Source organism: Phalangium opilio, unplaced genomic scaffold (assembly GCF_054372755.1).
Source record: "Phalangium opilio isolate 3A_F unplaced genomic scaffold, DU_Popi_V2 ptg000041l_1, whole genome shotgun sequence".
Taxonomy (NCBI): Eukaryota; Metazoa; Arthropoda; class Arachnida; order Opiliones; family Phalangiidae; genus Phalangium; species Phalangium opilio.
The window spans coordinates 2,161,091-2,173,133 of record NW_028324165.1 but is presented as its reverse complement, the minus strand read 5'-3'; the positions used below and the strand labels follow the sequence as shown (position 1 = coordinate 2,173,133).

Below are 12,043 nucleotides of genomic sequence, written 5' to 3'. Positions count from 1 at the left end.
ATATTAGATACGGTACCGCAATATACAATGGAGGCCTCTTGGAGGGTAGCCGGGACCTTTGGTTGATAAGCGGTGGAGATAAACGAAATTATACTAATTGGTGAATTTATATGCATTTCAAAAAAATTTAAGTGAAATTTAAGTTCGTTTTTTGTTTATTTTCAATGGTTTTCTTGGAAAAGGAAATAACAAATACATGTGAAAATGGTTTTAAACCAAGAAAATCATATGCTACCTCCTTTTCCAGAAATTTTCAGGTGTTTTTAGTTTCTCTTTTTCTTTAGCCTGACAATTCTTTCGTTTTTCTAAATAAATTTGTTAAAATTGCCCTAAATCTCATTTATTTCGTTGTCTACGTTCGATTAGGTTAGGTTAGGTTTGGTTGAAACTGCCACCCTTAAAATCAATTCTTTTTAAACTTCTCTTTATTTTAGCACCATATTTTTTCTCATATCAAACTACATCAGAAAAAAAAAATTCCGAGCAGGGGCTATTCTTGAAAATTGCCATTTTTTTCATTTTAGCATTCTCTGTGTGAATTTTATTATATTTAATACAAAATTAATTATGAAAATGACGTTGTAAAAATTGTATATAGTGCTTCAAGTGTCTTGTCTCTGAAAATGTACACCGCTTCCGATAATACCCACCAGAACGGAGAAGGTTAGTTTCACAGTTTGCGACATTTTAGTTTCAAGATGTTAAAGATAAAAGTAAAAGTTGATTTATTTAATAATTAATTAATTGGGAAGATCAGTTGTCTAGGGGTATTTACAAATTACTTTGAAATATCGCATTGGTAATAAATAAATAGTTCAGATATATTGTAGCATATAATGGGGCTGGTTTCTGGTCCGCGTCAGCTCATAGTAAATTAATTTTTACGATACCGTAAGTTTTCTTTGTTCGCCGCACAGCGCACATTCGCGCACTTTTTTGTTCGTTGGGCCCACGAGCCGCGAGGTTGATTCCGTTGGACGGGAAGAAGGTTAATCGTCCGGCCTCGTGGAAGTGGGATCATCGGGCGGCAGCATTCCTTCGGTCCAGCATCTCTAGGTCATCGTTCGACGAGAGTCCAAGGGCATTCCGGCAGAGTAAGGTCGAGTGAGAGCAGGAGCAAGAGAGCGAGCCTCTTGGATGGGTCTCCTTTTATACCCTTTAGGTCGGATCAACGGGGTTCCATATGTTATACCAGGACACGGCTAGCGTGGGGTCCCAAGAGTTCCTGCACGGTCTCATCCCGTTTCACGAGAGGCCAGTTTGCCTCGTGCGCGATGGTAAAAACCCGATCAACCCGATGACGTTAATAGTAGAGGGCTATGCCCTTTCGACCAGTAGTCCCATCCAGAAATCAGCATTTGGGGAAGTTGAAGCGATATTGTTATTTTTAAAGTGCTAGTATATGAAATTAAAGGGGCAGTAACATAAAAACTGTTACAAGTTTCGGCCCAATCAATATAGAAAATGAAAATTCATCCATTCATGTGACTTTGTATTCTTCCACTTTTCTTTGTTCCTACCTTAATTGTTGTTAAATCGTTAGTTTCATTAGAACTTAATGCGATGAAACTAATAATGAAGTTTAAAGTTCCGCGTAGGTCTGGTTTAATTACGTTCCTATAACAAAGAGGAGAGAGAGAGACGGAGAGATAATCAGTATAGGCAGCCGTGATCCATGCGTGTTGAAAACGGGGTAAATCTACAGACGGTACGTCGCGGCGCCTGAACGCAGCTTTCTCGCGCATAGTTGACATAGGGGATGACAGAGACACGACGAGGAGGTCTATCCACCCACGCGGAAATGATATGAGTCCTGAAACTAAATTTATAAAGCGCGTTTCTATCACCTTTCTCTCCTCTTTGCCTATTGAGGTAAAAAATTGCGTTAAGAATGTTTACCGCGAAAAAACGTTATCCACATAAATGTGATGAACATCAAATAAATAGGGAGTACTAACCTTAGGTCAAATGGTCGTTAAATGTTTCCCTCAAAATGTTTAACAAATGTTCGTGGAATTAATTGCAAGTAAAGCAAAAACTAGGAAAAGACAAGTTACAAGTATTTATTCGCTCTCGATTGCCCCCTCCCCATTTGCGCAATTGGCAATTCTCTAGCCTTGCAACCACAACAAGATATAGAGGCGTCTCTGTATTTTTTATTTTAGCATTAACAGTTACGGCCCATTCATTACAGAAAAGGATGAAAGATAAAAGCTTTTGTCCAACAATATTTAAAATGTTCATGTTACGATTAAAAAGAAATTTTACATTGTCTAGCAGCCTTCAAATCCATCTAGTCATTCATGTGACTTCTACGTTCATGTTTTGTCAAATCACCCTTCCACTTACATGCATAGTCACATTGATCACATTTGAAGGGTTTTTCACCACTGTGAATGCGTTGATGATTGATCAAATTACTCTTCATTGTGCTGGCATAGTCACACTGATCACATTTGAAGGGTTTTTCACCACTGTGAATGCGTTGATGATTGATCAAATTACTCTTCATTGTGCTGGCATAGTCACACTGATTACATCTGAAGGGTTTTTCACCACTGTGAATATGTTGATGTGCGATCAAACTAATCTTCTGCGTACATTTATAGTCACACTCTTCACATTTGAAGGGTTTTTCACCACTATGAATGCGTTGATGTATGATCAAATTATACTTCTTCGTGCATCCATAGTTACACAGATCACATGTGAAGGGTTTTTCACCACTGTGAATGTGTTGATGTGCGATCAAATTACTCTTCATTGTGCTGGCATAGTCACACTGATCACATTTGAAGGGTTTTTCACCACTGTGAATATGTTGATGTGCGATCAAACTAATCTTCTGCGTACATTTATAGTCACACTCTTCACATTTGAAGGGTTTTTCACCACTATGAATGCGTTGATGTATGATCAAATTACTCTTGACCGTGCATCTATAGTCACATTTCTCACATTTGAAGGGTTTTTCACCACTGTGAATGTGTTGATGTGCGATCAAATTACTCTTCATTGTGCTGGCAAAGTCACACTGATTACATTTGAATCGTTTTTCTTCGTTACCCTTCTTAATGTGACGTTGTGGACCCCTTTTATAATCAGCAGAATATTTGATCCGAGTTGAACGTTTCTTCTTTAATTTTCCTGCAGAAAATTATTAACGAAATATAATAACGACACACATTCCATTTACAATATAGCATCAAAAATACAGGAACATTCAAGCGCACTTCATAAAAAATGTAAGGCTTAGGCCTCTACGAAAACTCAGTGTTAAAGAAAAGAAACAGTGCTGATCAAGGCGTTAGCCGATGAGCAAGAGTGTAGCGATTTTACTTAGGGTGAAGGAATAAGCAAGTACGGCTAGCATACTTCTAAACCAAGAATCGAATAAGCTACAAAGATCCTTCGGGTTCAGCCACCCTCGGTTTATCTAACGGGGTAGATCATTAAATTAAATATAATTGGTCAGTTTGTCTAGGGGTTTTAGGGAGGTAATAAAAAAGAGGCGAGATTTCGAGTTACCAATGTTAACTAATGTTTAACATTTTATACTTTTAATAATTATTACTTTCTGCTATTTAAAACTATGGTCATGACCTTACTTAAGTAAAAACTAATTCTAACAAATTAAACAAGCAAATGAAATAATGGAACGAATAATAAAATAAGTATGAAATAAAATTAACGCTAAAGCGTGAAATAACGTTACTGTTTTTCGTCAGGGTCGACGGCTCGCGGCATCTAGGAGATTTGTCCGAAACGGGTGGACAAGCGGAACGTGGCGGTAGAGACGCGTTTTTGTTAGCGTCCGTGTCGCGGAAGGTTCATCATCCCGCGTTTATTAATTAATCCTGTGGCGCCGAGATGAATAGTTATTTACCAGCATTAGCACTCGGCGCTTACTTTCAGCTACCGCTTAAGTTTTTAACTCGGGCGCGCGATGTCCTGCGTCCGGTATTAGAAAGGTCGAGTCCATCGAAACGTAGTTGCGGTTGGCGGCATAGCTTAGCAGGCTCGCGTCTCGTGGCTTGGTCGGTGGCGGTCGGGCATAACCTCCGGAGAGGCTCGGACAATTCTTAATTCTGGTATTCTTCTGTTGATGGACCCGAGTTTTTATGGAAGTTCTCGTGAATGACCTCTCTAACGGGTCAGCCAATCACGGTGACGCTTTCTGTGGTATTTGGAACCACGTCAGATTGACGTCAGCACTTGGGTTGAGTTACCTTGGCGACCCACGCCTTTTGGGTATTTTTGGATCTTTGACCTCTTTGACTTTCGCGAGCACTTCTTATAAACTATTTACAATATATACACTATAATACAACAGCTATGCATTGGCAACTCTCAATAGAATAAAGAAAAATATTTCGGGGCTTATAAGGAACGCTGAAAGAGCCAGTAGATAAAAACGGGAGGGCGTAACTGAGGCTTTAGAATTTGAGTAGCTTTACGAATCTCTTGGCCTAAAGAATACGCTAGCTAAAGGGTTAAAGACTCTTTCCAATGCAAACAACGACCAGCATTAAGATTGCACTGGAAAGGTCATAGGGAAATTTTTATTGCTTGAAAGGATATTCCTATTATTAAAGGGATCTTATTGAATTTGGGAAATTAAATTTATATTGTTGTTACAAGCGACCTCATCAACCAAAAGGAGATGAATGAACATCAACTGAAATGCACGAGAAACTTTGGCGCGAAACTAGAACGGTTGTATTTTCGGTGGATCAAATACCAGCTGATGCTGAGTGAACACAAGTCACCAATTTATATCGTTCTTGCACCCCCCTCTCTTTTGTCACATCTAGTTTTCACTTTGTTTCTCTGTCTGGCAAATGGCACCCCCGAGGTCTGAGTAGTGTTATATTTTCCACATTTGTGAAATAAAGTACAATTGACACATAATTAAAAATAACTAATGTGGATATCCCTTCGATAGATAAAACTTATTGTTACAAAAATCTGCGTAACGAGAAACAATATCTCATTTTATCCAGCAAAAAGTAAACTCCGAATTTTTGGTCGAAATAAGTACCAGCATAAGAAAATGATATAAGGCTCCCTAAAAGGTATGAAACTCTCCATTTAAGCCATGTAAACAGCATTTTCTTCCATTGAAATTTTTAAAAAGTTTCTAAAGCCACCTATTAAGAACTTATGGCGGGTTAAAATTTTATAATGTAATTAAATCCTTAAAGGTCTTGAAGTTATTATCATGATAATTATAACTGATTAAGTGCATGTCAAAAATATCATAATAAATTTATAGATGGCGCGAGATTTCGACGACCTGTTACGGGGTAAGGAGTGTCTCGTGTCTCTACGGGCGTGGCCAAAATTCCCCGGCCCATCGTGCTTTTCGCGGACACTTTAGGTGGCGGTGGCGGTTTCGTCCCCCTTTATTCGTAGTGCCAAAACTTCTCCCACGGGTCATAAATAGGAAGCGCGCCAAATTTGGAAGCAAATGCTGTAGTACGTTTCATACTTATAGAGAGCTATATATTATTTTCTTATGGTACCAGCGATAAGAAAGGAGTGAAGACCCTTGACCCTTGTGAAAGAGGACATTTTAAAGGTTCTGATACATAATAATAATCTAGCTTTATAGCGCGTCCATAACACCCAGTGGGCTATATTTCAATGGGTCACGATTTCAATGCATAAAGAGGTGGTGGCTAGCTCCTACGCCACAGCTTACCGACAGCGCCCTATACTAAGTATTACCATTAACCTCAGCAAGTTTTGATGGGAAGGCGAAACCGGGTAACACCACGCGGAAAACTCCTTTAAGAAGTGGGAAGACAACTTTCATAACTCTATGCAGAAGGGTTTGTACCCAGTTTTTCACCCGGTGCCACAGTCCGGAATCGAACCCGGGACTCCCTTGCTGCGAGGCGAAAGGTCCAAAAGCTGAACACTATTTGATTTTATCGGTAGAGAGTTCACTCGCTTTTCGAAAAATGTTAAAAATCCATTCGGATATTTTTACTGATTTGAACGTTTTTGAAAACGTCCTTTGTTTTAGCGGGAATTTAATTCGTTCATTAAATAAATTAATCATGGATAAGGAAACAAAAGCGTACGCGAGAAGACTGTAGTGTTATTTTCTTATATTAACACCCCAGGCGAATCATTTAACCCATTAAATAATTTTTGGGAAATTTTGAAATAACAATTTAGCGTTGGAACGTAAAATGTTTACCGCTTGTACCCAAGAAACTGTTTTGTATAATTGGTTAAGATAAAAGAAAACAAACTCGGTACATTTAAGGCAGTTGACAACCGTATTCTGAATTAAAGAGGAGAAAAGATGGAAAGTAGACCTCGTCGAACGATATTTTCGGATAAAAATCCAAAACACTTTTATAGGTCATTCCTGGCTATTTTGAGTGTTATACCAGAGCCCATTTCATCGTGCCCGGTCCTTAACTAGCACTAAGCACCACCAGTGGCGTAACGACGTTTGTTGGGCCCGCCCGCAGCCCGACAATTAGGGCCCTTTCTTGAGTGTCGAGTTTTCAAAAAGTATGAAAGCACCACGAACGTTACTACTTTTCCCTTTCATTATTTATAGAAATGCGCCTTGTCGCCGCTCTCGACTAAAATCTCACTCCTCTAAAGTGCAATGCAGGGCCTCTACTCTTTTAGAGAGTTTTTAATACAAAAAATTGGATTCTCTTCGCAAAATTATAGTATTATATACGATCAGATTTATCAAATTATAGGATTATACAGGACTCATAAATGATTAGATTTGGAGTTTGGATAATTTTATTTTATTGAGAACGTAAGACTCTTCAAATCGCGCCTAGATCTAATTAAATACTGAAGGGCTCACACGGACATACATTTAGATTTACTTGAAAAAGTGACTATTAATTAAATGAAACTGTAAGCAAGGAGAGACCTAAGTGAGTGAAAATGACCAAATCAAGCTATTTAAAAGGTCAGGTTGGAAGATATGTTTTCAGAGATAACAGATTTTCAAAACTCTTTTCAATAATTAAACATATTTTAAAGGTCTGTGCTATAATTCACTTCAATCTGTGGGCTTAGATATTTAAATGAAAGGTCTGAGGAAAAATTCAATTGTGTTATTTTGGAGTGCAGACTGTGCAGCTGAGAATGGAACGTAATAGTTATCATTTCATATAAAAAACTAAAAAAGACGTATAAATTCAATTATGTGAGAATTGAAGAAGAAAAATTCCTGAGCTAGCGAAGCGATTTTTGGATCTGACCAAATGAGATATCACTAATTTTGCACTTAAAACGTCATACAGCTGGGATTCTAGATAATTGCTTTGAAGTCTCAAAAATATAGGACTTAATTGGACGATTTGTGAAATTATAGGACTTAATTGGACGATTTGCGAAATTATAGGTCACTTTAAAAAATATTGGAGAATCAGTCTATAAGCAAAATTTCGAAAGGGTTCCCAAAAACATGGGCCCGTCCACAGTTGCGTGCACTGCTCCCTTATAGTTACGCCACTGAGCCCAATGTGGTTTGATGGAAACTTTTGAAGACACACTTGAAATCCCCGAGATTATTTCCAATTTTGAGCAAATCCCAAACTCAGGTTATACGGGTTCAGTATGAACCCTGGAATAGGGATCCTCCTGATTTTACCAGGAGTATTAAATAGGTGTTTTCAGTTTTTCACCTAGATAGCAGTACCGCCAATAGCGTTTTCAATTTACCGCTCAAGGGCGCTAGATATGCTGGGATTTCCGTTTTCCATTTACCGAGCGCTGGACCCAAGATCCCATCGGTGCTAATCAGTACATAATAGATAGCTCGCTAAATTTGAATCGACGATTAGGACGGGAAAAGACAATCGTTAACGCAGCTCAAGAAATGAAGCGCATTTCATGTCGTCTAGAGCAAATCAAGAGCAGTAAAATGGAAAACGCCATTAGACTATGCATCGAGAAGGTGGAAATGATTGATTAGCATATTTCCCCCATTGGGGGTAGGAATATGAAACCCCACTCTACGCACACAGACTATTAAAGTATAAAATGACTTACCAATTTCCGAACAAAGTGATTCGGAATTCTTTGGAGAGATATCTTGAAATGTCTCCGAGTTGGACACCGAACTATTATTTCCGACTTCAATCGGAACTTCGGGTAAATTGATTTCCATAGAGACCGAGGTCAATTCTGACAGTTCATTTGGGTTACGTTTTGGTTTAGGAACACACTCTGGCACACTCATTGGCCTTGGATCAACAAGCTTCAGTTTTGGCAAACACAGTACCATACTTCGATTTTGTCTATCAGTTTTCTTCGCACCTGTCAAGGTTATTCTGGATTGCTTATCATCGAGATCGTTTTCTACGGTTAATTCTAGTGAACCGCTTTCGACATTTGCGCCAAGAGAAAGATCCAAGTGTTTTTCGACTTCAACATTCAATTCAGGAACACGAAATTCCTTTGATAGAGTTGTTCTTTCGTCAGTTTCTCCCTCTGTCGAGACACTTTGTGATTTACGATAAGAATCGATAATTGTGTTATTGTTCTCAAGAGGTTCTCGTGACGAATCACTTTCCGTCGTTGTGTCGAGAGGCATTTTCAATTGGTTTTCGACCTCGAGCTTCGGCGAAGGCACACAAAGTGGCGAATTGTCACTGTATATCAATTTAGGGACACATACATTCGTAATTCGCGTTGTAAACCCCACACTGTAAAAAATAACCGTACTGTCTAGTACCTTTAAAGGTATTTTTCAATGCATCCCCAGACGTACCTATATAGGTACTACAAAATACCGTTGTGTAAGGGTACTATGAAATACCTCTTGAAGAAGGTACTTTTGAGGACTACAAGGTATTTTGTGATCCCGTAATGGGTATCATTTAAACCTCAACAAAGGTCGGAATAAAACTTTCAAATTGTGAAAGGTACTCCTTATTACCGAAAAGGGTACCTGTTAACACTCAAAAAGGTTCGATAATATACTTCTAAAGGTATTTTGTGCTACCGAATTAGGTGTCAAATAAAACCCACAAACAGGTCTAAATTATACTTTCGCGCCATCAAAAATATTTGCGCCACATTTGAAACTGGTAAACTTTCCTTTATTACCGCGGGCTTGAATCATTTTCAGACATGGTAAGCAATACACCACTTCGATGCAAATGAGACTGAAAGACACGAGAGTAATATTTTCCTTCCATCTCAACTTTTAGTGTCTGTGTTGTGGGCTTACGGGATGAGGGTAAAATTTTGCCTTCCATCTCGCCTTTAAGTGTCTGCGCCATAGGCTTGCGGGGTCGTGAGAGTTCGCTTAGTAAGCAAGGGATTAACCACTCTACATTTCCCGATACTATATTTAGTTTCCCCTTGTTAAGGAAGGTGTGATACTGTTATAGTGTAAAGGTAATTCAGGGTCACATATACATGGATATTTTCTGAATGGCGACTGAAGGCGTAAGCTCGGATTCAAACCTTTATATTAACTATGTAAGCCTTATATCATAATTGTATTGCCTTTAAATGATGTAACGTATGCTAGTGTACATAGCTGTCAAAGAAAATAATTAATGTTAATTATATGTAATTATATATTTAAGAAAAACCACTAGCTAGGAAACTTGAGATTGAAATTGAAATCTCGGGTAGAAAACCACTACCCTATTCTACCCTACCGAACCTATTCTTTATGGTTATTAATAATATTCCAACAGAGATTTCTTCTACGCTGTCATTACTAGTGCTACTGGTGAAGTAAACAGTTAGTGTTAGAGAATTTGGGCTTGAAGTATTATATCATGTATTTTACTTTAGTAGTGTTAATTATAATCAGCACGCCGGAACTAAAAACTCCCTCTAAAGGAGTCTGTTAAGTCCTTTTCTACTTCCAGGGTACGATAACATACCAGCAGAAGCGCAGAAACTCTAAAAGGTTTCATTATATACCTTATATTTCCAAAATACCTTTTTCGAAATCATTTAATACCCACACTGTGAGACAACTAATAAAATACGTTCATGGGTACTAAAAAGGTCGCGGAGGTATTTTATAGTACCTTCAAAATACCTTTATTTTTAACAGTGCACATTTTTAGACTTTTTTGGGATAATTTCAGTTTCGTTGTTTGCATTGCCGACCTCGGCAACATATTGAGGCTCAGAATCAGGCGATTCTTCACTAATATCTTCTCTACCCAGCATGCCTTGGACATTGACAGCTTCGACACTGTGCATCACAATTGGAAGAGATAACTCTTGTGCATTTATTGCAGAATCAATTTCAACGGGTTCCGATTTCACTAATTCATCGTTAGGAAATTGATCTATTCCACTTTTCTCCTATTTTTCAAACAATCAACTCTTAACCTTTCGAGTAACTCTTCCCTATCGACCATGAAAATAAAGAATGTTCCATACCATGAGATCTTTGATTCTATTTTCCAACTCTTTATTGACCCTATTGAGTCTTTCAATTTCGTCTATTTGTTTATTTATCGTTAACGTTGTTTTCACTCTCTCTTTTCCCACGTTTGAAATTAAAACATTACGCTAAACAAAATAAGATTTCATTTTAACAGCAAATATTCTTTGGACTTTCATTGGCTGAACGTATTTTAAAGGGGCAAGCAAGAAAGAACAAAGTTGGGTTTCTTTGTTGCTAAAGAGGGATGTGTTACCAATCCCCTTAAGATTAGAGCCAATCCTGATTGGTATTTTCACAAATAAACCTAATTATTCACCCACCCACAGAGTTTGGTTCTACTTTAAGGGACATAAGATTAGTCTGATTAGGGAACTCCTCAAACCCATTTTTTGAATTAAACTAGCTTCGTATAAATTATTTATTCTGCTAAGATCTTTTACTTTTCAAGGTAAAATAGTTTCGATAGGTTTGGATCCATAACATGCCTTATTGATATCCAAGTTACAATTTATTCATCACTTACCAGCTTAAACGTTCGACCATAACACGACAATCCTTCACAAAATCCATCATACTTTAAAAAACATGGCCATAAACAAAGATTCAGCGTTTTCCCCTCAGTTCAATATAGATTCTTACCAGCCAAGGCTTATATGAACGTTTTTCTTTCGCAGTTACTCACATTGTTCTGTTTTTTATGTTTTTCGGGTCTTTGGGAGAAAAAGTTTCCAATTTTATAAAGAGCTTTTCTTGTACATGGATACTCCTTTTGATAATCAATAAACAATTATTAAAGGATGAACCGTTACCGTAGCAAAGGAATTCACAAGAGAGTACAAACGTGAAAAAAAGAGAACGTCTAGCAGACAGCTTTAACTTTTTCCGAAGCCCACTGAACACTGACTGCGTTACGAACTTGGATCACGCTTTCAAGCAGTCTTTGAAATAGCACAGGTCCACAAGTCAAAAACCAGTTTATTAATTGCTCGGACCAGTTTTTATTCAAAATCCGGGGGTGACTGGGCCTTGGGACCAGTTAATTAATTGAGAATTTATATGAAAATTCAGGAGGGACCAGTTCAAAAATTCTAGTCATTTTAAATTTCTACTCCACGGATATAGACTCCTAGCCTTGACTGGTTCTCTTGCCTTCCTTACTACAACCACAGCCCACTCGATCACGCTTTGGCTTCACACGCTATAGAAGCTTGGTCTTGGAACGGTTTAATATGTTTCTTCCGTTTCACTTGTTCAAATCTCTTGAAATCTCTTGAAATTTTAGTGAGAGGCACAAAATTGAATGGTTTTAAATTAAGATGCAAAGTTTCAAAGTTTTCAAAGATACAATTCACTTCCAAAAAATTCATTAAAATTTTGTTTGTTCATAATCCTACAACCTATAGAGCTATTTCAGTGGGGGTAATGGCTACGTCACCAATGCTATTTGCCCATAGAGAAAACCCTCATAAAGTGGCCGCCCTACACTGAAAGGCAGGCCCAATTTTCGTGCCAGACGAAATTTTTCCCCCACTGAAATAGCTCTATTTAGTCAATTTTTGGACAAGAACGACTCGTTTTAAAACTTCGAAATTTTGCACGATAATTTAAAACCTTTCAATCGGAGCCTCCGAG

At 38.0% G+C, this 12,043-nt stretch overlaps 1 protein-coding gene and 1 long non-coding RNA gene across 2 annotated transcripts; both read right to left on the bottom strand.

Moving 5' to 3' along the window:
- Positions 1 to 438: 438 nt before the first annotated feature.
- Positions 439 to 10,320, bottom strand: LOC149679290 (uncharacterized). Its single transcript, XM_089834984.1, has 4 exons — positions 10,055 to 10,320; positions 8,041 to 8,696; positions 1,959 to 3,147; positions 439 to 1,395 (listed from the first exon to the last, which is right to left on the bottom strand). The coding sequence occupies exons 2-3, from the start codon at positions 8,582 to 8,584 to the stop codon at positions 2,294 to 2,296; spliced, it is 1,398 nt and encodes a 465-aa protein (XP_089691110.1). The 5' UTR covers positions 8,585 to 8,696; positions 10,055 to 10,320; the 3' UTR covers positions 439 to 1,395; positions 1,959 to 2,293.
- Positions 10,321 to 10,422: 102 nt separating this feature from the next.
- On the bottom strand, positions 10,423 to 11,141 carry LOC149679289 (uncharacterized). Its single transcript, XR_016365915.1, has 3 exons — positions 11,051 to 11,141; positions 10,935 to 10,985; positions 10,423 to 10,536 (listed from the first exon to the last, which is right to left on the bottom strand). It is a non-coding gene; the product is annotated as an uncharacterized LOC149679289 (long non-coding RNA).
- Positions 11,142 to 12,043: the final 902 nt, after the last annotated feature.

What these genes read in the sequence shown, in the direction of transcription:
- LOC149679290 (XM_089834984.1), bottom strand. Translation starts at nt 8,584, where the DNA reads ATGCCTCTCGACACAACGACGGAAAGTGATTCGTCACGAGAACCTCTT. An exon ending in ATCACTTTGTTCGGAAATTG is followed by an intron (nt 3,148 to 8,040) that starts GTAAGTCATTTT and finishes AATTTTCTGCAG; the next exon opens with GAAAATTAAAGAAGAAACGT.